This window comes from Silurus aristotelis, assembly GCF_946808225.1.
Source record: "Silurus aristotelis genome assembly, chromosome: 23".
Lineage (NCBI taxonomy): Eukaryota > Metazoa > Chordata > Actinopteri > Siluriformes > Siluridae > Silurus > Silurus aristotelis.
The window spans coordinates 11,070,127-11,097,562 of record NC_139596.1 but is presented as its reverse complement, the minus strand read 5'-3'; the positions used below and the strand labels follow the sequence as shown (position 1 = coordinate 11,097,562).

Here is a 27,436-nt window from a genome sequence, read left to right as displayed (position 1 = left end):
CGACTAAGAAAGCGAGAGTCGTAGCGTGACCTCTACTGCAGTTGAAAACACTCCGGAGCCGAGAAGGGAATCAATTGGCCGCAGGGATGCGAGTCGTTTCTGCTTGACACGTTACTCTGAAATAACAGCAACACAAACAGGCCTATGTCATCGGAGCCGCTTGATTTCCGACTCGGGGAGAATAGTGTGACAGCCGGCGAGGAGCCTGTTCCTGCACAGCAGCATCGACATGGTGAGTAACACTGGGTACTACTGGGCTAATGCTAGCATCCTGAGGCTGAATCCCAAATGGCTCCTTACTCCCTATAATATCAATCTACTGTACTGAATTAATTTATATCCTGTACACACTGCATAGTACACTAGATTATAAATAGGGGGTATTTGCGGTGCAGCATGTGGACACGTTGTCCTCCTAAAACACCAGTGAGCATCTATATTTATAACGGTTATAATTATAATCTGCATCAATACAGTTATATATGTCCCACTGAATATCTTCACTCATCATTACACCTAGTATTAGAGATCCATAGCTCAGAAGGTACCTTGATTCTGTCTTATCCAGCAAGTCTTTACTTTTTGACACCAGTGTTGAAATTTGTGTGTGTGTGTGTGTGTGTGTGTGTGTGTGTGTGTGTGTGTGTGTGTGTGTGTGTGTGTCATGGTATGATTTTATTGAATGATCATAGGACATTATTGCATTGCTGATTGTCACAGGAGTTGGGTTTGACATGGATCATGCCAGTAGTGAGATGTGTGTGTGGTGGTGCTCTCTATGTACTTCCTCATCAGAGGTGCATTTGACCTCGGCATGCCCTTTACACACCACCACCAGCACCACCACCACATCTCTGTGTTTGTCCTCTGTAGAAAAGTCAACAAACATGCGTTAGATTAGAGGTGACTTTCCATCAAACAGCATTGTGCTCTGTCTCAATCCACACGTGCTCACTTTGCACCTATTGTATCAAATGATCCATTTTTTTTTTTTTTTTTTTTTTTACACTTTAGTATCTATTCATGAATTTATTTTTGTGCTTTGCTTTTAACTTCTGAAGGGGTGGTTTGCCAAAAGAAATAGATTTGCCGGAAGGTTAGGGTTTGAGGTGGTATTTGTGTTATAGGGTCATGAACAGGTTAAGAACTGGACCATGAGTAAATTAGTTATTTTTAAAAGATAATGATGGATGGGTTTTGCTCCTGTTTATCATTTAATTTAAAAAGAACCTAAGTATCTGAAGATATTGGTGGATTAGTTTATAGTTGGAAAATCAATGTGTGCATTACACAGGTGGCAGAAGAACATACAGTACAGATCAAAAGTTTGGACACACCTTCTCATTCAAAGAGTTTTCTTTATTTTCATGACTATGAAAATTGTAGATTTACACTGAAGGCATCAAAACTATGAATTAACACATGTGGAATTATATACATAACAAAAAAGTGTGAAACAACTGAAAATATGTCATATTGTAGGTTCTTCAAAGTAGTTACCTTTTGCTTAGATTACTGCTTTGCACACTCTTGGCATTCTCTTGATGCCTACTTTGAAGAACCTACAATATGACATATTTTCAGTTCACTTTTTTGTTATGTGTATAATTCCATATATAATTCCACATGTGTTAATTCATAGTTTTGATGCCTTCAGTGTGAATCTACAATTTTCATAGTCATGAAAATAAAGAAAACTCTTTGAATGAGAAGGTGTGTCCAAACTTTTGGTCTGTACTGTATATGATATTGTGCTTTGACTGTGGATTTTTTTTTAATGCTTTCATGGACCTCCAAGTCGACAGCACAACTCTGTAACCTGAACTTATTTTTTGCTTCTTTTGCTTGGTTTTTAACTTTGTTATTGAATCTTTTACTTTTGGTATTAATTGGCCACTACAGGCAGACCTCATTAGTTGTGTTGTTCAGTCATTTGTTACAGTCATTTCTTCTTTACAGATGTTTTATCTGAAAATAAAAGCAGACTTTAAAGCCCAATTTAAACTCAGATATTGTATCACACAGAAAGTGTAACACTTGGAATCGATGCTTCCATATTTCACAATGGGAGGAATTGTATATTATTCTTTTAAAGCCCAGTTCCACGTATGTTGCATTCTATAAAGTGCAAATAGTGTGGTGAAGAAAAAATTCACACCAGACAAGTAAAAAAAAAAAAAAAACCCAGCAGACTGGCATGCAGACAAGTGCGAAAGTATTGGCACCCAATAATAAACTTGAAAGTGATATTTCTGAGCTTGCTGTATGGTTTTGTTTTAGGACAACAGAGATGTAATTAGTGTAACAATTTTCCTGCAAAAATGTAGCTTTGAATTGATTATTAATATTAGTTAAAATAGACAACAGTATCAAACTTCTTTCTGTATAAGTAACAAGGTTAGTGACTTTTAATAGAACACTAATCAATCTTCCATGCAAAATGCTGTGAACTCATACATTTATGTATTTGGAGAGTTTTTAACACACTTAACCTATTTTTTTGGTCCCACAACAATATTTTGTTGTTTTTTCCTGGATGGAATTTTTAAGCTTTACATCTGCCTCATCACTGTAACCAGCTGGCAGCTGCAACCAAGGTTTGAGCTAAAATATCTGCCAGGAGGAAGAAAAAACTGGCGAAGAAAAAGGCATAATAGATTTAGACTATTAAATTTGTTCAAAATAATTGTGTTGCTTGATTTATAGCCAGTTGTATGAACTGTGCAGGACTTGTATGAGTATTATAAGTAATGCACACTGCAAGACATGCACATTAGTTTATATTTCTTATACGCTTGTATAATTGTTCTCAATTAATGTTGGTGCAGATTTGGTTTATTTCCCATTTCACTATGTGACTATGATGGAGTAAACAAAAGAAGTAGGAAAACCGTTTTCAAATGGCAGTATCCTGTATGCCGGAGATGTTTACACAGACAACAATGTTGAGTTTAAAATCACCTTTATTTTATTAATGAAACTAATTTCAACCAAAACTCACAAGCATTTGAGTGTATTTCTTAGTCTGTTACTAAACCAGAATAATAATCATTTGTTCATTTGTTCTTCAGAACTTGCCATATCTTAGTCAGGATGGTAGTAGTTCTGAAGCCTATCCTGGGAACACTGTGGGTGAGACAGGAATACTGCTGGGTTGGGATTCCTGTTTATCTCATGACATCATACACACACACACACACACACACACACACACCGTCACACATTCATTCACAACTAATGTTATGCACCAAATCCACCTGCATGTGTTCTTCCAGAGAACTCTGAAGAAATTCCTTCAGATATGAGAATATTCACCCCAAGATCAGGTTTGAATCAGGGACCTTGGAGCTGTAAAGATACATTTCACCCAATTTTGTATTTTTTGAATAATTAATAATATAGTTAAACAGAGTGGTGGCTCCAGCGGTTAAGGCGCTGGGTTGCCGATCAGAAGGTCGGGGGTTCGAGCCCCGGTATCGTCAAGCTGCCACTCTTGGGCCCTTGAGCAAGGCCCTTAACCCTCTATGCTCCGGGGGTCCCTTACGAGGGAAATATCAAGGTCCGTGACGTCGGAGTGACGTGGGGCCGCCTTCCCGTGGGCTCACCACCTGCAGGAGGGACCGTAAGGGACGGTGCTATGAGGATTGGGCAGCAGTCGAAGGCGGGGGCCTGCTTAGACTGCTGCCCCCGCGACCCGAATTACGGATAAGCGGGAGAAAATGAACGAATGAATGAATGAATAGTTAAACAAACTATTATGGAATATTCATTTACATAAATTAGTCTTGACTTGGACTTGAAAGCTGCTCATTAGACACTCGGCTTTGACACTGCTACTTATAAAACCTTTACTATTTGTGTAAGCACTTAATTTGCATCTATAGGGCTAACACTGTAACCCAGAAGTTGTGTGGCCTGTCAGACAGTTAGCTATATCAGAGTAACTTGGACTACAAAACCATTTTATCTCTCTATTTGATATGGTAATCACCAGACCTCCTGTCCCAGGTGCTGCATGAGTAGATTTTTGGTTGGACTAATCATACATTTAGCCTATAGACCTGCTTACTGTTTAATTTTTTGGACAGAACTTGATGTTTAATACACACACATTTATTGGTGCTTTTGTTGCGTATACATGCGTATGCATGAGGGACGTAAGAACGGTGGGCCACAGTATAGCCAACTAATGAGCTCAGTTAGCACCTAGCATGCCCTGCTCATCTTCTAAAAGACCTGATGATTAGCTGATCAGTAATGTGTTATACTATATCCACATCACAATGAAGTGTTGTGTGAGAAAACTCGCTGCTGAGTAAACGACGCACAGGCTTTCTGAGCAGCAGTTTCTGAGCAAGGATTTCTCCAGCTCTGTGAGCTTGTGCCTAAACTGCAAATACTGTTCAGGATTAGTCACTTCAGTCAACATAGAAAATGTGCCAAGTGTAGATTTTTGACCAATTTCTTGAGGTTAATCTCACCTAATGTCTTTGTTTACTATGTTGACTTTTATAGTTTTAAGACACATTTTTAAGTTGCATTTTTTTATATGCAGCAAATTATGTAAATGGAAAAATCACAAGAATTGGACAGATTTGTGTTCCAAATTTGACATTCTTGTCTCTAAAAGAAGAACTTCTGTGGGACACAGGACAGCAGAGAAGATGTTAGCAGACTGTCTCACACCCACAGTCAAAGGTTTGAGGTTCGGGGTTAATGGTTTGGGGTTGTTCTGGAGCATGGAAGGTTTATATATATATATATATATATATATATATATATATATATATATATATATATATATATATATATATATATATATATATATATATATATATATATATATATGTATGTATGTGGGTGTGTATGTATGTGTTTGGTCAAATTACCTGGTTTGTTGCATATAAACAAAAGGAACATGGTGTTTCCGACATTTTAACAGGTGCTGTTGATGAATACAATTAAAAACCATTAGAAGTATACCATTATAACTAATACCAGTTGATTATTTTAATACATTTTAAGAAATTAAAATTAATTATTGAATATATTAATTTAACATTTTTAATGTTATTTTTAATAGAAATGTAATATACATTAGAATTTCCGTGATTGTTTTTATTTAGATTTAATGGTAAACAGATGCTAATTGTACAGGTAGTCGTCGACTTATGACCTATGCAACTTACGACCATTCGACATTACGACCAGAATTGCTAGCCGCGGTATACGACGTATACGTGCGTACCAGCTTTCGGCATAATTTCACAGTACTGTACATATAGCCTACTCTACATATGACCAATTTGTTACGACCGTCGGTCGGTCCCAATCGTGGTCGTAAGTCGACGACTACCTGTAGTGGAAACCATATTCTTTTCTGTGATGGTTCCTATGTAGGCCTTTATTGGAGAGCAGGGTTGATGTGAAAAACCATACAATTAAAGCAGCACCCAGACCCCTATGTAGTATGCCCAGAATGTCCGTAATGTTATGTGAGCTGTTCTGTCAGCTTTTTTAACATAAATCTTCTAGTCTATTTAATACTCGATTGGATTAAATGCTGAACTACACATTGGTGAATGGCATGTAAGCTTTTATATTCGGCTCTAGCTACCTGTTAACACTGATATCCTCCATCCAGCTTAAAAGTTTATTATTTATTTTTTTTTAAGAAGGACCTGGAGATTGAGTTATTGAATGTGCTGGTTATCTCTACCAGCCCATCTCAGAACTTATTTGGCCCCTCTGTGTTTTGGGTCAGTGCTACTGAGGCAGATAGTCAACTCCTGCTGCTTTAATTTTCCCCTGTGGCCCTTGTCCTGATACACCTCCCAGTCGTCTCCCAGTGTGTTTGGGTGACCTATATTTTCCATGTCACACCTACTGGTCAAATTTGTCTGCTGCATTTCCTTGACTGTGTACAGATTTGGTGCCAGGAAGCTTCATGTGGACACTTGAGTGGGCATTAAATGTCAAGTCGCGAAGAGACAGGATCAGAAAATAACCTGAAACTTTTATGTTTTAGATTAGTTTTTGTGTATATTTATTCAATTAATATTGATTGAATTAGCAATTTAATGTCAATGCTGAAATTTCTACTGCCAGTCCTGATTGATGTAAAGTTTTTACTACATGCGCTTCCTGCACAAAATATCGTTTGTGCACAAAATATGAATGTTCAAACCGGCAGAAATTTGCATTGCAAAATACTGATCACATGTTGACTTTTTAATTATCTTGAGCTGTTGCCTATGGCTTCTCGGATGTGTGGCTAGTGTTATATGCTAGTGACATGCATGCATTGCTATGTATCATTTTGAAGAACCCCTCCTAAGACAAAGTGAAATGATCGTGTCAATATTGGGGATGGAACTCAATATGAGTATTATGATTAAACATATAATGCATCCTTGCATGCAATGCTTACAAATACTTGTACAAATAAACAGCCTGAGCATTCGTTTTTTTGGTATTGGGAATAGTTTTATAGCTCAGTGGTTAAGATATCAAACCATGGTAACGAGTTCAAATCTCAGCACCATCAAGTTGCCACTTCTGGGCCCTTGAACTGCACAGATGTTTAACTGAGATACTTGTACTTTGCTTTGGAAAATGTAAAGGCTGTTATTGCAAAAACAAATTTTCTTCTGCACCAAGCTTCACTTATTTTTGTCAGTATGAGATCCAAGATGATGGGTATGCATAAACAAAGTTGTTTCTCTTTTGTTTTGTTTTTTTATATCATGTGTAAATGTCTGTTAGTAAATTTTGGGTCCTAATCTTCTTTTTATTAGTTAGGGTTTTTGTTTTAAATTACATTTAGGCAATGACAAACAGAAGCATATTTAACCTGTAGTATTGTTCATTGAATTGCTATCAACCATCACTAAAAACGAGCCATGATCTTATGCCCTATAAGTTAAATATATGAGAAAAAGGCGCTCAAAGCACTTACCTTTTCACAATTTTTTTTTTCCCCCACTTTGTTTTATGACCTAATATTCCTTCCTGGGTGACTGTGTTTTTGGTGGGTAATACTATTACCTCTGTGTCTTACAACACCGAACTCATCAGATGTGCTTTGCATAGTGAGAATATGTAAACCAGGTTATTGGGGCAGATCAGAGAGCAATTTGTTTGCTGACAACAGCAATGGTGGTGAAGATATCCTGTCTGGAGTTAATTCCACTCTCACTGTCCTGGAATTTTGGTGTAACACTGTTAAACCAGGAGTACATGGTGTTATGAGGAAAGTGGTTTGATTTCAAGTGTAACAAATTTTCAAGCTGTCGGTTGAACACCAGTAATACGGCGTTGACTTTGTGACCTCTTAAGGTTCTGTGATTGTCCTCCTAATGGACACCTAAGTGACTTGTAATGCCCTGCTAGCAGAAGCCTCAGCAGAACGGAGTGTATTGCTTTCTTGGAGGTGTCCATTAAATTCTAGTGTTTACTAGTTATTGCTGTGGTAGATCATAGAATGGGTACTTGTGTTTGATAACGGAAAACCAGGAGAGCACTGCGTGTGTCAGGTTGTTTAAGTTGGAGAATTGGACTGAATGATGGCTGCACACGATGGAAGCAAGCCATTTATGTGACCTACAAATTTGGTCTCAGTATTTTTTTGTTTTCCCTGGCTACTGTATTCTCGCAAATCTGTCAGAAGTTGTTGTTTTATATTCCATAAGAGCTTGACTCTGAAGAGTACATTATTTTAACAACTAATGGCATAACACGTATGAGTGATGTTTACTACAAACGAGAGAGCTCGGCCAGTTGACAGCAGTTTATAGCTGATAGAATGTAAACGATGATGAACCAACTTGTTTTGCAGGAACTTTACAACATTTATTATAACTATAAATGGATAAAAAATAGAATGTGGTTTAACAATCATCAGCAAATTGTATATTAAAATGGCAGTTTACATTAAATTAATCACCCAAGAGCTTTACGGGACATGCGGGTCTTTTTATAAGGGAGTAAATATTTAATTTCCAGGAAATTCAGGTTAGGGCCTTGAGCATGTCTACAAATGAAGATAAATGATGGACAGAGACAAGTGCTTTTAATTTCCTTTTTGTCAAAAATCACTGACACACACTCATAAGACATTATGAAAGGAATGCCTGTACACCTGCTTGTTCATGCAGTGATGAAATTATTAATGGAAACATAACATAAATTTACATGTCCTGCTTGGAAGGACCACTACTCAGATTCCTATTCTTGATGTGGTGTGCTGTTCGGTTTTGGTGTTCCTAGATGCCTTTTTGCCCATCATGGTTGTAAAAAGTGTTTGAGTTTCCATACCTTTTGTATTCTCCTCTGACCTTTCTCAATAACATCTCGTTTCCGCTGTATGACTCCTGATCCCTGTAAATATTTTTTTTATTTTTATTAATACAGGTAGTCCCCAACTTATGATGGAGATGCGTCTCGATGACCCCATCACAACTTGAAAATATCGAAAAGGTCGAGACATGGCCTAGCCTATCCTGGAGTCTTAAAGAATGGTGATTAGTATGGGGTAGTGTAATGTATTTTGTTAATAATTTAACAAATAACAGCAATAATTTAGCAAAACATAGCAATTTACAGTACTGTACTGTATAATCGATACAGTACATGTATGTGGTAGCCGGCGCGTGGACGGGCGGCAATTCGCTAACGGAGGGTGGAGCATACGGTACAACATTTGCTTGCCACGTGAAACGTACAATATTTTTTGCATTTTCTTGTATCAATATCAGCATCGAGTAGGAGATTCATATGGAAGCCCGTTTGTGCCACAATAAATAAAACGTTTGCCTCATTCTGATTTTTTATTCCAAGTATTCGGGCAGCATCACCTCCTCACCTACCAGAAAGCTTTACATGTTGCAAATGAAATGGGCCACAATCAATAGAATCGCATGGTATCAAACTAAGCCTCCGATCCCTGGAGAGTACTAACAATCAGCTCTGGAGGAGACGGAACAAGACAGATGAAGCGGAGGAGGCCTTCTTCATACACCAACAGCTTTAAACTTCAGGCCGACAACATGCATGCACCAGAAATGTCAGACTTTTACATTAAATAGTCATAATTGCAAAAAAACAAAAAAAAGAAAGTCGGATTTACAAGAAAAAGTCTGAATTGGGCAAACTTTTTTTATGTGGTGGGAACAGGCTTCCATAGTGTTCGGGCCAAAGAAAGTTTCCAACGTTTGGGAACTTTTTCACACTAAAATATAAAGAAAACACCAACCTTCTCTAAACCTTATCTTTTTTTTGTATTTTTTTTTTTTTATTTTTTAAAAAGAGTAATCTGAAATTGGGTTTAGTTTTCAGATATTCTTGTATGCATTTCAGCAATAAAAATTTACATTTTTCTAAAAAGGAAACAAATTACTTGTTCATTTTAAAAAACGTTTCTTATCCGATTACTCGATTAATCGTTAGAATAATCAGTAAAATACTTAATTACTAAAATAATCGATAGCAACACCTCTAATTGTATATATTACCAATGTAAGAAAAAGCTAACCTTTGGCTGCTGATTTACACCCGGGAATAAGGAGGTACTATAGTAGTACCTTAACAAACACTCAACATATAGACAGAAGTATAGACCCATACTATCAGCCCAAAAAAAAAAAAAAAAAACGCTTATTACCCAAACGTTGAATAGACAGTTTTAATAATCTTAAATTATACTTAATATACACTTTTATATTATGCATTAATAATAATAATAATAATGTTCCTATTTCGCTCCTATTTTGTTATTTATTTATTTATTTTTGCTTCTTATGAGTAATAGTTTTGTGACTTTGAAATAAAAAGAGAAAGGGAAAAGTGCATTTCACTTTGAAATTATGTTCATTTCAGGTTACTTTTGGAAAATTAAAATGTATGGATGAAATTATCTATATTGTGATATAAGATTTTGTCCGTATCACCCAGACCTAGCATGCTGTGTGTGAAAATCACAGATTAGCAGTTTCAGAAATATTTAATCTAGCCTGTCTGCCACCAGCAACCATGCCACAGTCAAAGTTACCAAGATCCTATTTTTTTACAATTCTGATCTTTAATGTAAAAACTAACATTGATCCTTTGTGTTATCTACATAATTTATACATAGTTATGCTGCTAAATAATTGGCTGATTAGATCATTTTATCAGTGGGCAAACTGATAAAAGCACAGACATCTCATTTGTCTAAACTGAGATATTTGTGCATAAGTGGTGGTCTGATGAACTATGCTTTGACTTGGTATCAAGTGGTCAGTCAAACACACAAGAATTTACAGTTCGGTGGTCATTCGAATGCAGAGCCGTGTCTCACTATGTAGCACTGATCTCAGAGTGTGCTTCACTGGTGTGGAATCGGTCAGTGATTGCTGCAGTACTTCCTCTCCAGTTATAGTATTTTGATGCAGGGTTAAAAGGGCAGTTATGAGTTTTGATACCTGAGTGATATATTCAAGCATGTTTGCAATATCCAGTCTGTTTGGACAAATGAAATTACCTCCCTCTTGACTCTGTCTGGGCTTCTGAGGTGCACAAAATAGGCAGGATTTTTATATTCCAAATAAAGAACACAGACTAATGGTCTTTTTTTTTTCTTTTTCTTTTTTTGGTCATTTACGGCTGCTGTTTTTGTGTTTAATAATTCAGACGCGTAGTATGCACATAATGTATATTTAACTTGTGCTTTTCACTCAAAAACCATTATTTGTACCTTTTTATTTCCCTCTCTAATTGTGTGTCTTCTACTCTTCTACTCCTAGGGTGTGATCAGCGTGCAACTGGTGGTTACCATGGTAATGGCCTGCGTGATTCAGAAAATTATACCTCACTACTCCTTCGCAAGATGGCTGCTTTGCAGTGGCAGGTAACGAGCAAATGCATTGAGACCTATTTGTGTTGATTGACCTTACGAGTGCTCTAGCATTGTATCTTGGCACTTCATTCCAAGGCAGGTTCAACAAGTACAGCATGATCTACTTTGCTCAAGCACTAATTTTATTGTTAGTCTAATAGGCCTGCCAAATCCGCATCATTACGGCTCATCAGTAGGACCAAAGGGCAGCATCAGAAAGTGAAATAAGCCGAGAGGACCACGATGAGCCCCCCGTCTGGTTCCTCCTAATTAGCTCCATGTGTTTGGAGTAAACAGCTCCTCAGAATGTGTTCAATAATTCAACAGTACTTGTTTGGGCTGTGAAAGTTTTTGATTTTTTCTTTTTTTCTTTTGCTAGTTCAAACACAGGATTTTTTTTTGCCCGAGAGAGTTCCATAATTGAGTTTTTCATTAATGAATAAATAAACATGGAAAACAACTAAAAGCGGCACAGCCCTCTCAGGACTCAGATGGTTTCCAAACAGAGTTGAATTTTCTCTTTTTAATCTTCAAATTCTGCCCTGTTTATGTTTATATGGCTTGCTTGTTACAGTCTGCGTTGGTACCAGCATCCAACAGAAGATGAGTTGAGGAGCCTCGCTGGAAAGCACCAGAAAGGAGCAAAGAACAAAAAGGACAGGTGCATAGTACAACTGAATTTTGTTTCTTTATAATGTACAATAAACCATATTGTAGTGGGGTTTTCTTTTGCACTTAATGAGCACTAGTTTGTAGACTAATTCTCATTCGGTACTTTGTTCTCTCATCCACTGAAAGTCCAGCACCCAAAACTCTTATAAATAGAACTGAAGAGCCAATGACCATCGTCCTCGTTCCGCTTACCTTCTGGTAAAGTGCTTCTCTCTGGAGCCATGCTCTTTGGAGGCCTCCCGAGCCGAGGCAGGTAGCTCTGAGATCAAAACGAAAGAAGATCAGGATTCCCACAGGGCTTTTGTGCTGGCCACCGTGGTGTTCATGGCCCTGGGTAAACAACAGAGCTCCAGACGAGAGAATCACTGCTTTTTAGGACAGCTGGCCCACGGCTATGGGGCAAAGGGCTCAAACACTAGCCCCTGTCTATCTGGAGGCCCATGTTCGCTCCCCCTTTTTGCTTTCCAGTATCCTACTGTTCCCAGCAGACCTCAACATTCAACATTCTCATGCCAACTGCCTTAGTGCTGAGGGAGGAATGTGTTTGATTTCAGCATTGTGTATATTTAGCCTTTTTTTATGAGAGCAAGCAGGACTCTAATCCTTAGTAAAAGGTGTAAACACCGATGGCGGTGGTGTTTCCAAGGGAAACTGAGCCAAGTTTAAGCTATGCTTTGCAGATCTGTATATCATTTAAGGCTAAAAGTAAATCCTAGTATTTCATATTTGCTTAGTTTTTATTTGTGTGTGCTATAACAGATTTACCCCTATAAGCACATATTAGGTTGTTCAGTTTTCAGAGAGGAAGACAGGACTTCTCCTTATACGCAACTCTCAAGCTTGTAACACTTGAGTGTATAATTTGATTTAATTTCTGTTTTGCACAACCAGTCTGCTTAGTTAGGTACAAATACTAGCTTGAAGCACATTGACGTGAAGTAAAAAGGTCTAATTTGGCTGCACTTTATATAATTGTGGTTTTACATGTGTATAACTTGAACTTGCACATGCATGTATGGATTGTGTGTCTTTTTAGGAAATACAACGGGCACATAGAGAACAAGCCACTGACAGTTCCCAAAGACATCGACCTCCAGCTGGAAACGAAATGTATTGCGGAAGTGGACACACTCGGTATATGCACTTCCATCCGCTCCATATCATTAGAAACCTAGCAGCCTCATATATTCCATGCTGCTCTCTGCATCGAAGAACTCATTACTCTTCTTTTCTGCTAGCTTTGCACTACTTCCCGGAGTTTCAGTGGCTGGTGGACTTCACAGTGGCAGCGACAGCAGTGTACCTCATCACTGAACTGTACTTCTGTGTGGCTGAGCCTAATGGAGAGATGAACATCAGTGTGGTGTGGAGTTTGTTAGTACTGGCTTTTGTCATGTATCCTTCATAACACCACTCACCCAAGGTTAAGGCTTAATGTCATGAGCAATGCAGCTTGGATGTACTGAAAGTTGCATCAGAACAGATAATGATGCAGGAGGCGCTGCAGAGTTTGATGTTCTGCAAAATGCTTAAGAGCTGTCATGCTTTCTGTTTGTGTGTGAGTGTGTGGGTGTGCAAGTGTGTTTGTGCGCATGTTATTTTACAGAACACACTAGCTTGGGTGTTTTATTCATATAGTGGGTTTATTTTTGGCCAGTGCATTTCTTGTTTTGGCTTTGCAATTCAGCATATTAAACTCAAAAGTGTATGAATGAGTCTAAGAATGAAGTGCAGGATATTGCAGGATTTAAATGACATAAGCCGACATTTCCAAATCAGTCAGATTTCCTAACTGATGTACGACTTATTCTTATACCAGCTTACATTAAGTGCAGGAATATTGTTAACAATTGTTAAGTAGTAAACTAATGAGTTAATTAACATTAGATTTGTTTTATTGTTTCATGTTTAGTCCAAATATAATCCAACTCAATGGGTAACTATTGATGGTTTGGTGTGATAACCCAAAACCATTCTGAAGTTCCTCTTATATTAATATAAATTAATTTTTATGTATTTATAGTTGTTTTTAATGTTGTACGTCCATATTAGGTAAACTATTTATTTTGTAATGCATTATACTACTATATAAAGGGGTTGCACATTTTGACTCTTCTTTCTTACTTACTTACTTACTTACTTACTTACTTACTTACTTACTCACTCATTCACTCATTTACTCACTCATCCATGTTTTTATGTTTATTCATCTGGAAATTACCTCTTATCTAGAATAAATAATATGTCTACTAGGATAAAATAGGCCATCATAAAGTGACTGATGAATTTAAAGACTGGAGAATGTTAAACTTCATAAAGACAAGTCAGCATGATGTCAGGATGTAACAGAATGATGAAATCCACTAGTAACCCCCAAAGTGCAGCTTATAGTTTATTGGACACAAAGACATTTCTAGGATGAAGTCTTACAGACAGAAGAGACAACCCATGGTTAACCTATGATGGAGTGATAGAATGAGGAAATTGTACAGGAAATAGGACATTTTTATAAGAGAATGAAGACCATGGTGGCACAGGTATATATGTCTGCCAGTGTAAAATATATGCATCTATTCTATCTATCTACTATACATTTTACTTACTGAAAGCATTACTGGGGTCTCTGGAAACAGCAGGAAATGCTGCATTACACATTGTCGGAGCAGCAGGAAACAACATGGCTACTGGTAATGTCAATTATAGCTTTTGTAAACAACCCCAGCTAGAAATATTTAGGTGCTGGAACTGGTATTTGGGCTGAATATTCCCTTCAATAAGGTTCTAATATGTGAAGTCTTGTGGTAAGCGTTATAAACAGCTTTCTGTTTGGTCAAAAGCATTGCTTTAGTAATGAAAATGCAGTTGGATAAAATTCCTACCTTTACAAGACAGCACCTGTTGCTCTTTACCTGCTACTTTCCTTTTCCCTAGCTGCTAAATCATGCACATTAACCCCAGAACAGTCCACAAGGATCAATCTCCAAGCTATATGCATTGCCCATCACCCACTCACAACCTGCTACTGAAGATTGGACACCCAATTTTCATGACCAAACCAGACTGATTTGCTTGGGTGGAAGAAACGGTTGGAGCAATAGGAAAGAGGGGGGCTGGTTGATGGCATGATAAAGATGATGAGGATGATGATAGGCCTGTGTGAGTGCAAATGGATGGACGATGTCAGGAAGGAGCCATTTTACTGGGCTGGCTCTGAAGAGTGTGTGGCAGAGAAATGGCTTTGTCAATGTGATGGGCACTGAGACATTTCCTTAGATGGTCTTCTATAGTTGTCTGTGATTTTGCACTGTGCACCCACATAATTGACCTGGACCAGGGTAATCAACTCTAGGTATATGCATGCAGGCTTTGTAAGAAGGCTCATTATAACACCTTCCTACAAATAATTTTTTATTCTTCAGGTTTTTAATATGTTTAACTTTCATGTTGAATTAATCTCAACTTTTGCCCTATTCTCATCTTGTCTTGTCTTAGCTCTCCCTGAAATTTTCCTTTAATTTTCTTTCCTACAATTGACTGTTTGTCACAGTGTCCCATACGCTAAGCACCTCATAGAAATGATTCCGAGGACTTGATTAGAAATACCACATCTCGAGCATATAAAACTGGAAACTAGATTTGTTCCCTAAAAGTCATCCAACTGAACCCAATCAAAAGCACTTGTTTTTCTCAGGAAGTTCCAGATCCCCTCTGAGCTCATATTAATAAATGAACAAAAGCTACTTGGATATTGCTCAGTGAGACACAAATAGACTAAATGTAAAAATAAACACTAGTCAAGGTTTAGAACCCAGCCCACTTATCAGAACCAAAACCTAATTGCTAGATTTTTTAGACGCATCGTACCAGTTATGTATCTTGCAGAATTTTCTTTAACTCCTGATTCCTTCAGTAAGATCCTCTTCTCCCTCACGGCTCACTACTTTAAGCTTGAGGAAGGTGGTGAGAGATCTCTCTGCATTACCTTTGGGTTCTTCTTCTTTGTCAAAGCAATGGCCATCCTCGTCGTCACTGAGAACTACTTGGAGTTTGGACTTGAATCAGGTACAATATGATTACAGTGTTTATATCCTTCTGTTTTTTTGTGTTATTAGTGTCATGATTGTGATCTGCATAAATCACACACGAAAAAAGCATTTAAAAAAAGAGACCTGTATCTTTTATCACATGCTGCTAGCAAAGCAATGTTAATGGTTTCGATAATTCTGTTAGAGAAACACAGACACGTGCAGGAACAAATAATTTTATTTCAGAAACAAATTTATTTGAGTTCTAGTAATATACTGCTCCTGCCCAATCAAGTCACCATTTAATTATCTCCAGAGAAACTCCTTCTACTTACATGGGTGTGTTTATGTGATGGGAAAGCAATATTTAGACTTTAATCGTTATAACCATTTACAATTTGCACTAGATAACTGATGTGTAGTTAAAGTGTGTAAACGTGCCGTGAAAAACAGTTCCCCATAATGTGTAGTTGAACCAATAAAGTAAGGTCTTCTGGTTTGAGTTTCTTCTTAGGTTTCTTTTGTCTTGGATTTTCTTAAGAAGCATATAACAGTTAAAGTTTCTCATCAGTTTATATGTCAGTTTATCAGAAATATATCAATTACAAAGAGGGGATCTTTATCTTTATGCCTTGAGGCACATAAAGAATGGAACAGGCCATAGACTCACAAGAATAGCCCAAAGCAGTGCTTAAAGAATTTGCAGATAATTCTTTTTCTGAACATCATATTGTTGCAGACTGTAGATGTTTAGTTTAAGATTCAGAAATTAGTAGATTAAGTTACGGCCCACACATTTTGTGCTTTAGTGCTTAGAATTATAATTAAAATAAATGCAGTGTTCTTTAAAATATCAACAGCTTGTCATTATATAATAAATACAGAAAATACAGGGAAAACACATTATATATATATATATATATATATATATATATATATATATATATATATATATATATATATATATATATATATATATATAAAAAAAAAACAGGTGTTTAAATAAAACCAGGTGTTTAAATAAATTGTGTTTCTTTTTTCTGTAAAACTAATTTTCCTGTCTTTTTTTTTGTTTGCAGGTTTTGCAAATTTTTCTGAAAGTGCTGTTCAGTTTCTGGAGACTCAAGGCCTTCAGTCCCAGTGAGTAATCATCATAATGGGGAATGTCTCTGTGTGTGTTGGGATTACACTGTTTGTGTGTATGCATATGTGTAACCCTGCTGTGAACAGACTTTGAACAGTTTCTGCCTTTCTTCTAGGGGCCCCATATCAAAACTAACCTTTAAGCTGATTCTGGCTCTACTCTGCTCTCTGATTGGAGCGTTTCTCACCTTCCCTGGGCTGCGATTGGCCCAGATGCATCTTGATGCCCTCACCCTCAACATCAGCAAAGTTACACAGTGAGTGCGCTCCATCCTACTAAACCTAATATCCTAAATGCTTTATATAATGCAATCTTGAGCTTTTAGCAAATGTTAGAGGGAGATGGTAATGGCATATTAAGGTTGATGAAAAGATTACAGCATAGAAATCTTTGTTTTGAACTTTTGGGTACCAACACATATCCTTAAGCACTGAGCCACTACATCTGCATTTAATACTGGTAAATTGTTTAACCGTTTATTTATGTGGTTAACTGAGCTCATGATTTTCACCTCTGTTGGATCCTTATACAACTGGTCACATTATAGCCAGAGGAACCACCTGTTTACTGTAATCATATTAGCATTTGCACATCATTCAACATGCACAACCAGAGCATGACATTGCTTTATATAGTCAGCAGATAAATATTATTACAGATGGACTCCATATTAGACTATTTTAGGGACCAAAGCCAAGTGTAATGGGGTGGGTCTGGAGATGTACACCACCTCTAGCTAATCCACTTCAAGTGTGACCAGCTCTATTTCACTCCAGTACTTGGATTCCCCTGCCTGTGGCTTGAATCACACCCAAACCTGCCCCCTGATCTTTTAATAAAATAGCACTACTTTTGGCAAAAGCCAAAGATTGGGCTACTTCCTGTCTTTTACTTTACTGTATTTATGTCCATGGTCTTGACCAAAGATTTATTAATGTGTTTGTTTTAAACAATTCTTTCTTGTCTTACAGGACGTTGCTGCATATCAACTTCTTGGCCCCACTTATAATGGTACTGTTGTGGGTGAAGCCCATAACCAAGGATTATATAATGAATCCTACTCTGGGGAAAGAAAGTGTGCCTTTGTAAGTTTTGTTTTGTTTTTATACATGTTAAACGTTGTCTTTTTATTATTTGATCAAGGCGTGTGCATGTGTGAGTGATACGGGAGAGGGTGTGTGTGCGTGCGTGCGTGCGTGTGTGCGTGCGTGCGTGTGTGCGTGCGTGCGTGTGCGTGCGTGCGTGCGTGTGTGTATATTTCTGTTTGCCAATTTTTATACAAAAATAAATAAATATAAATGTCAAAATTCAAACCTTCATCACAAATTTATTCACAACATCCTTTCTTTACTTAGATATAAAAGAAATCCACTGAAAAGTAATTTGTAATCAATAAACATTTGTTTTACTGATTCGTAAAGTCTCAAATCAAGCAGCAAAATCCAAGCATCTGGCAATTAAAATCGTCCGTGTGGAAACATAGCAACAGTTCCTTTTGGTTTCTGGTGATTTACATAATTGAAAGCACCATAATGACTTTAAAACATTTACTAGAATATTTTATGTTCATGCTCTGTGTTCAGTATGGTTTCACTAATAATTAACATACATTTGCAGAAAGCATTTATATTTGTATTTGTAAGTTACATTTAACAACAGATAAATGTGCGATTAAGTTAAATATTTTAATCGATTAACAGCCCTTATCAATAGCAGTTCATTAGCCAACCTGACTGGGATAAAAGAGGCTTAGACAGACTATCACTTCCAGTTTGTAGGGCAGTGGCAGGCCGTGCATTTGGTACCTGGGCCTTCAGTGGGGACTTTTCTCCGACTTAATCCACCTTTTAATACCACCACTATCACGTCACAATTATAGAAACCATCAATACTATGTAAACACGCAATATAACACGTGGCATTACAGAGAGAGAGGCATTTCACATATTGAGGTGAATATCATTTTACTAAAGCAAGAAACCCAGTTAAGACTCCAAACCTCTACACTACCACCTCAACTGCGCACCTACATCATCTGGAGCAGTTCAGAATTAATATTTGTCTAATAACATTACAAAAATCTAAATAAAATACAACCTACTCACCAAAGATGAAGACTCATAATTTGCACCGCTCCTCAGAGGCTGTAAACCAGTGGTACCGCTCGTATTCACTGGTCTGGAAGTGGTGAACAAACCCTTTCTCAGGCTGAGACACGCTAGCTAGCTTCGCGGTTGACCGACCTCCTCACGATGTCTAGCGTTTCTCTTTAAAATGTATTTTTAAGTATGTCCAAGACCAAATAAATTTCTCTTCCTCCGTAGGCATAAAAAAGTCAAACTCAGATGTATTCATGTGTGCAGCACGCAGGACGTGTTTTGCCAGTCGAACTTGGCTGTAACAGGAAAAATGCTGCCGCTATTCTGGGCCAGCTAGCTGCCCTGTGAGGCGAATATGAAATCTGATTGGTTAAAGAAACAGAGCTAATTCTTAAGAAGACAATCGTAAAAAAAAGCCAGCAGTACAGACTTTAAAGGCCCTGGGCAGATTAGATTGACATGGCAGCACATAGAGGCTGAAATCTAATTAGACAAAAAAAAAAAAAAAACTTGTTACACTTTCTGGAAACAGTGCAGCCAAGAGAACCGCTACAGAATAAAGAGAATAACTGTGGGGAATAAATTAATAAAATATCATCGAACAAATATTAGAATTTAGGTTGTGAATGTAGGTCAGTGATTCTGATAGTGTTAAGGCCAGCAGAGAACGCTTTGGTGGCCCTGACCACCTGCCACTTTTGGAGGGTCTTAGAGGGTCTGTATTAGTAGTGATTTTGGCTATAATTTAGGGTCAACATTTATGCTTATTATACAGACTGCATTTAGACAGATATTTAGCAAAAATATTAAATATTAGAAAAAGCTTATTTTAAAATCTACTCATGAGTGACATTGGGATGCACACAGGCGTGTTTTATGTTCATACATAAAGACCACATTCCTTTTTTTGTGTAAATGTTAAAAGGCCTAAAAAAGCGTCCTTATTTGACAACTAAACAAGTATTTATTATTTGAAAAAGTGAAGTGCATTTTCTTATGCATCATAAAGGTAAATGTGAAACTTACTAACACAAAAAGTGCTCTAGATCAGTTTTCATTGTCACAGGCATGAGTGGTTATTGCTGTGCTATTGTATTGATATATTAAGAAACACCCCTAATATCACTCTTTTGCTTAACGTTCTTGCTTTTGGTAGGATGTCAGAGAAAACATATGACGCGCTGCGCCTGTGGACCATTTTACTTCTGTGTGCACTGAGGCTGGCTATGATGCGCCACCACCTACAGGCCTACCTCAACCTTGCCCAGAAGGGTGTTGAGCAGATGAAGAAGGAAGCTGGGCGCATCAGCACAGTCGAGCTGCAGAAAATGGTGTGTATTGTTTTGTTTTATTCTATAGAGATTATATAAAATTTTATAAAATAGTCAAAAATTGTTGAGTTGCCTGAGTTAACACTGTTCTAGTGTCCTGTTCCAGTAGAAATCCATCATACCTTTATAACACTCTGAGTGGATGAATCATTCTTCTGTGCCTTGTTGACTGACGAGATACAAATGAATCATCACCAGATCAGGTGTATGACTGTGTCCAGATGCCCAACTCCTCGATCCCCTACAGATCGCCGCATTAGCATTGCGACGTCCTTCAGTGATGAAAATGTGTTGCAATAAGAATGAATGAGTCATATTCAGACCCTCTGAAATGAACCTGCTATTTGGGTTTAGTGCGGCTTCGGTTTAGATCAAAACCTCCAGCAGTCCAGAGCTCGAGCCAAGGGAAAGAGCCTGTTTGATGTGCGAGACTCATAAATGGATGTGGCGGCATGGTGGCGTCTGGTCTTAAAGCCTTCCTGAGAATTTATACGTTTTCAGTCCTTCCCCCTAGCTGAACTCCCAGGGAACAGTTTCTCTGAGTCTGTTTGATGAGCCCTTCTTTCCCTGAAGTAACTTGTTTTTTAGAAGTGGATTTGTCCGAAAGGAGCTCTTTTTAACTGCAAATATGTTCTTTTTTTCTGCCAGGTCGCTCGTGTCTTTTACTATCTATGTGTGATAGCTCTTCAGTATGTGGCACCGCTGGTGATGCTGCTGCATACAACTTTGCTGCTAAAGACATTAGGTGAGCAGATACGACACACAGCTTTACTGCTTGTGGTCAAATTAGGATTGGGCAGTGTGAACATGATCTTCATCCTCTATCTATGCTCGGAGGGTATCAAGTTTTGCTTGTACTTTTATATGAAGGACCCGCTTCACAGACCCACTTTAGGTCACAGCACAATATACTGTATCATCACGTTAAAAATGTATGGTGCTATTAAAGAAAATGGTCAAATATTAATTGTGTAAACTAAATTTGCACGGCAAGCATGACTAGGTCTCCTCTATAGCTTTTTATACTTGCCCTTATTATGATTGAGCAATTTTACACATGCGTAAATAAAATGTAATTTCAAGTTTTATTCGACTGGCAGATGAAATTCCATTTTTGTGCGTTTGATGTGCTGGTGGTGTGATAAATACTTTTTCTTACAATAATTTTTGCAATAGAATAATCTCTATCAATTTACTTGAAGGAGTAAAGTGAATATGATAGTATATTATTATATTATAAATAGATAATAGCTCATCCACAAAATACTTTTAAGCAGCTTTCATAACAATATTTATACCTTTACCTTAGAGTCAATTGCACTCTATTTAAATTTGTTATATTCTGATACTGGGAAATATTAGAATATTACGTATACAGTCATGTGAAAATGAAAGTACACCCACTTTGAATTCAATGGATTTATGTAGCAGGAAATAATAAAGATCATCTGGTCCTTAGCAGGTCTTAAATTTAGGGAAATACAATCTCAGAGGAAAAACAACACATGGTGTCAATAAATATTTTTTACAAAAAGAAAGCAGAAATGGCAAAAATCATGTGTAAAGGCTTAACTTTTTATATATGTGATTGACTGAGCCAGAGCTCATGATTGTCACCCCTGATGAATCCTAAATATACCTTTACCTCTTCTATAGGATTTAAGAGGCTTAGTAGCAGCAAGGTGGTGCTTATTAAATGCCCTTAATTAATTGATCATCAGCAAGTATGACCATCTCTATAAAAGTTTTGGAGCATTCGGGTGTGTGTTAACACAACGCCAAGAAGGAAAGTAATTGTTGCTGCCCATCAATCTAAAAAAGGTTATAAGACCATTTTAAACCATTTAAAGCCAATCATTTTACAGTGAGAAAGATTATTCATAAGTGGAAAACATTTAGGACAGTTGTCAGTCTTCCTAGTAGTGGACATCCCATCAAATTCACCTCAAAGACAGACTGTGCAATGCTCATAGAAATGGCAAAAAAAAAAAAAACGAGTTATATCTCAGACTCTGCATATTTAATGTGAAACTTAATGACAGTACAATTAGAAAAAGATGGGAAAAGTATGGTTTGATTGGTTGACAGGAGAAAGCATCCTCTCTCTAAAAAGAACATGGAATTCAAGAGCACTGCATATGTTTGCAAAGTTGCATTTGAACAAACCACAAGACGTCTGGAACAACGCGCAAATCTCAACAAACTTATGCAAGATTGTAAATAAGCGTGAGCCAATATTCCCCACAATGAGGTGAGAGACTGATAAAATCATATAGAACATGATTACTTCAGGTTATTGCTGCTAAAGACGGTTCTACAAGCTATTGAGTCATAAGGTATTTCCACATGTTTTCTCCATTGCAGCTTTGATTTTTTTAATAACCATATGTTTAATATGTTCTGTTGTTAATCTAAGGTTGTCTTTAACTAATTCTAAGACCTGCTAAGGATCAGATCATTTGTATTGTCCTGATACATAAAACCATAGAATTCAAAGAGCGTGTTTTTTCTTTTTCACATGACTGTATATAAACATTTATTTTTTTTTGTCCATTTTGTTATTTTTTTCTGGGGAATTATTATGAGGCTACACACATGTAGAATTTCTTTGTCCTCTATCACAATGGAGGAGAAAAGAAAAAGATAAGCGTTTTAACAATGGGTTGTTTACCTTCACAAGTCATGACCTTAAATCCTGGTTGCCTTAGAAATGTGCTAATAATTCTGGAATTAACTGCATTGTAAAGCTACAATCAAGTATCTCATTGCTTAGCCCTAAGCTATTAGCTTTTATATTCACTTTTTTTTTGTTCCTGAATCTGTTTCTTGGTTTATGACAGGTGGACATTCCTGGGGCATTTATGCTGAAGAGAATGAGGATTGTAACCTGGGCACAGCAGGAGAAGCAGAAGCTCAAGCACCACGAACAGTGGCACAAGTCTCTGTGGCTTTGGGAGGACTGAGGACTGTTTTCACGCCTCTGCTTTTTCGAGGCCTCCTCTCTTTCCTCACCTGGTGGATTGCTGCCTGTTTGTTCTCCACGTCACTCTTTGGTCTGTTTTACCACCAATACCTAATGGCTGCATAGTGACAGGCAACCTGAGGGCCAGGGCTAGCAGAAAGGACTGTATAGCCAAAGGCCTGGAAACTTAATAAATTTTTTTCCACAACCATATCTCTTTTACGGGCTTCCGTTATGTAGACAAACAGGTTTTCAGCATCACAGTCAGTCAACCATAGCGAACAATAATAGTAATAACAATTCATGATTTGATATTCATAATGTTGGGAATAGTGAATGGAGGATTGTCTCCGGGGCAGGGGGTGTGTATGTTGAATTAATAATGCAGGACACCCATTAATTTGCAGGCAGATTTTTTTTAATGGGCCTTTTTTTGTTTGTTTGTTTTAAACACACTGAGAATTTTGTGCATTGCTTATTGAGATACTGTATTTTTTAGAGTTTGAAATGGATGATAGATGATATGCAAAAACAAGCGTGATTTTTAAATGTGATTTTAAGTAATTTTTCACTTTCACCTCTGAAATCTGGCTCTGCTGTAGGGAAGGTGGACACCCCAGTGTTATACAACTCTAATAACTAACAGGTGTTGTTGCAGTATGGCGTAGAATAACATTGGGGCTGTGGATTGCACCTGGGGGGGGTTATTAATTAAATGTGATGGTTGTTTTTATCTTTATTGCCAGGCAGGTGCTTGATAGGCCTTTCTGTTTAAGTTTGTGTAACTGTACAAAGACTGAGCTAATTTAACAGTATGTGTGTGTGTGTGTGTGTGTGTGTGTGTGTGTGTGTGCATGTGCGTATGTGTGTGTGTGTGAGAACAGACAAGTGTTAGAATAAAGACATCAATGCCTGCAGGCTGCAGCTGACCCCTGCCGCTTGCAGGCGTAAATCTAAAAAGGGCATTTTGAACAAGAAAGGAGCGATCTTTGGAAACGATCTAAAGCACTGGCCTCCGCTTTGCTCCTGTCTCTCCTTTTAGTTAAACTGGTCAAACGTTTTGCTTTGAATCTAGGGTCCAGCGTGATCAAACAGAGCCTGCAAGTGCACCGCACATGCTGCCATGTCATGCCTATTGATTTGCCGTCACGGCTCTAGTATTTGGATTGATTTCCGTTTAGCTTTATATTAAGGTGCCAAGGATGCGTGTAAGCTCTAATCTGTTGTGAGTGTAACTGCTTGTGTCCATTCTCAGACATCGAAGCCATGTGACCTGCTGTGAAACACAAGTATTCACACTGAAATGTACTCTAGAGTGTACAAGCAATAGGGAAGAAAAATCACAGCTTGTTACAAAGAGCGTTTGATATGTTTTGTGTGCCTCGTGTGCAGCAGTACAGGAAGTTTGAATTCTGAAGATTTTATTCATTTTGGTCAGTAAAAACACAGGGATTGCACTAAAGCTCAGACAAGCAGAACAGATACAGTATACACATATCAGTCTGATCAGTCTATAATTATTACTACCATTTTAACTCTTTTATGAGTTGTAATCGTCTTATCCTCTCTTCTTCTCCATTTTGCATTTTGGAGAGCGTGCACACTATGAATGTATCAGTCTTTCAGTTTTTCAGTACGATTTTTTTTTCCCCTCCCACTTTTCAAATGTTCATTGTTTTTCCTGGTTCAGCTACAAATTTTAAACCTGACCAAGTGGGTGACACGTTTGGTTAGTATTGCTGACCAGTTATTTATTCAGCATGCAGTGGTTTAACATTCAGAAGGCTGTCTGTTGCCCGGGATACCATGCCTCTGAATCAGTATTAAATAAAGGAACAGGACAGTAACAGTGTTCCAGTGATTATGAATTTTGGCTGAAATGTACTTTGCACAATCATTGCTTAATCTGTCATGTGTTTTTCATGTCACTGAAACAATTATGAACATTTAAAAACTATCACATTTGCAAGCAAGAAACTACTGACTTCGCCAGGTTATCATTATCAGATTCTTACCTATTTGTCTTTTCCAGCACTTCTAATTTCAAACAAGTAGTTGAAGAATGACCAAGAGTGGGAAATTGTTTATCATTTACTAAATACCTCTTTTTCATCATAGCTGTGTGTCTTTAAATATTTCAAGCCTGTTGCCAAATAACTTAATCTTTGGCTCTTTAATTGGGCCGTTTAGATTTCACAAGATAAATTTGACAAATCATCTTTTTCTTTTTTTCTTTTCTCCATTCATTTCTAGTGGATATGAATCTGGGACACTTCTTAATCCACAAGCCAAAATGGCCTTGTTTGACTTAATTGTGTTTTATGTGTGGCTGTTCTACTGTTTTATTTATTATTTTCTTGTTAGTTTGTGTTTAATAAATAAATGTTGAGGGAAATTTTTTGTTTAATTCTTTTATTTATTGTTTTTATTATTCATCATAGTGTGCTTGCTTGATTTGAATTTTTCATTGCCTGAATATTCTGAATTTGGCTTTGTGTTTATTTTACCATTTTATTCCCACACACATGCAGGTTTCCCTGTTCAATAGTTATGTATGCAGCTGTGTCCTCTGAGTTGCGGATAAAAGTCAGTAGAGGTGAAGAACACCTGAATACCGACTTATGTGCGTGCACACTTCTGCCAAGAACTTTCAACATAGTCAGAGTGACACATGGTATCAAATAAATACTCTCAATAAGGCCTCTATCATGGGTTCTTTTCAAATGACAAGGCAAGAACCGAAGTTACAAGTGTAACCAATGTTCTGTTTTGCCCCCTCTTGCTGAGGGAAGGGGAATGATGATCTCACACACCTCTAAATGATAACTATGAAGAGATGATGCTCCCTGGCTTTCTGTCTAAAGGCCATAGTGATTGCATTCACCACCTATTAGGCCAGCGTCAGCCTAAACAAGGGACCCATTTAGTGGCAAAGGAAATCAGGATCAAATGGTCAGTTTGTTGGTAGGAGACTGAAGGTAAGTAGTGGTTTGCGTACCCAGTACAGCAAAGAACACTTCTCATACTCAGTGTTTAATATAACTAGTGCATTCAAGTCGCCTTTTTGAAGCAACTGTCAAAAATTGAAGGTCTATACCCATGAACACGGGTGACCTGCCTGAGGACAAACAGGACACTGTGGACTAGTTGCTAAATACTGTGCACCACAGGAGAAATCATTGTTAGAGGAGCAAAAGTATAGAGTAGAAGATGAAAGGGGAAGCTCATCATGTCCTGCTAGGTTGTCTATCTCTGCCATGGAGAACTACAGTCAGCAATGACTTTCCTCAGCTGTACTCGGCTAAAACGGCTGAGTACAGACAGTGATTTTATGGATGCACGTGCCATATCAAACATTATAAAGCAGATGGGTTTCCCTTAGGAGGCGAGGCTAGGCAGGGAAGTTGTTTTCCTTTTGGATTGGTCCTGTTGTGAAGATTAAAGAGTTTCTTTGCAAGTTGCAGATTTGACTTTGTGTTACTTTGATGGTTGATTAGAGCTGATCAAGCACAACTGATTAGCTGATTATAGCACAACTGTCTCAAAAGCAGTAAAACATTGAAGGCCACATGAACCACTTCTTAATTCCAGCTAGTTGTATTTCCATCCTAATACTTCACTCCCCAGGGGAGTGTTCATACTGATCATATCTTTTCATGAAGCCCCATTCACAATTAGACGACTCTGGATAGATATGCTCTCTCGTAATTCAAGTGCTTGTGTCCATCCAGCCCAGTCTCACAATATTTTGTGATATAGTCACAAAATGTAATCTATTGATTGGTGTTCATAGACATGAATTTCCCTTTTTTTTTTGTATCACTGAGGATGACTTTCTATATAATGTATTTTAATAGGAAGTATTTTTGATGCCTCTGCCAAAGTTTTCTTTCTGCCACTAGATACAGCAGATGCAGTATTGTTTTTTTTTTCTTGTTTGTTATTGATTTTTTTATGTTCAAGCACAACATTTAAGCAGGAGATTTTATCCTTGTTTTTATTGCTTTATATTCAGTAAGTCACTCGCTATTATAACCATCATCAGTGGTGTCTTCCAGTCCAAATACAGTAAATGTATTATCCTGGTTATCCTCATTAAACTGCGTTAATTAAATACACACATTTATTATGGTATAACCCTCACCCTTACCCTAACCGTATATTTTCTGCCTATTTCTCTGATAAAAATTGAGGAAAAAAAAAAACCTTTAGCATTTCTGTCAGCATTACTTATGATCTTCTACCGCTGTTGCTATGGAGAGGGAGCCATGCGGAGGCAGTCGAGCTGAATGAAATGAAAAAAGAGGGAAATTCGTGTTCATGAACACGA

General features: G+C 37.5%; 1 protein-coding gene across 1 annotated transcript; it reads left to right on the top strand.

Moving 5' to 3' along the window:
* On the top strand, positions 1 to 25,503 carry tmem161b (transmembrane protein 161B). The gene is made up of 12 exons (XM_083527099.1): positions 1 to 232; positions 10,782 to 10,885; positions 11,448 to 11,534; positions 12,582 to 12,679; positions 12,784 to 12,940; positions 15,456 to 15,607; positions 16,650 to 16,710; positions 16,830 to 16,970; positions 17,686 to 17,799; positions 19,970 to 20,144; positions 20,793 to 20,889; positions 22,985 to 25,503. The coding sequence occupies exons 1-12, from the start codon at positions 230 to 232 to the stop codon at positions 23,230 to 23,232; spliced, it is 1,437 nt and encodes a 478-aa protein (XP_083383225.1). The 5' UTR covers positions 1 to 229; the 3' UTR covers positions 23,233 to 25,503.
* Positions 25,504 to 27,436: the final 1,933 nt, after the last annotated feature.

Coding starts and splice junctions, on each gene's coding strand:
- tmem161b (XM_083527099.1), top strand. Junction 10,886..11,447: donor TGGCTGCTTTGCAGTGGCAG/GTAACGAGCAAA, acceptor TGCTTGTTACAG/TCTGCGTTGGTACCAGCATC. Junction 16,711..16,829: donor ACTCAAGGCCTTCAGTCCCA/GTGAGTAATCAT, acceptor CCTTTCTTCTAG/GGGCCCCATATCAAAACTAA.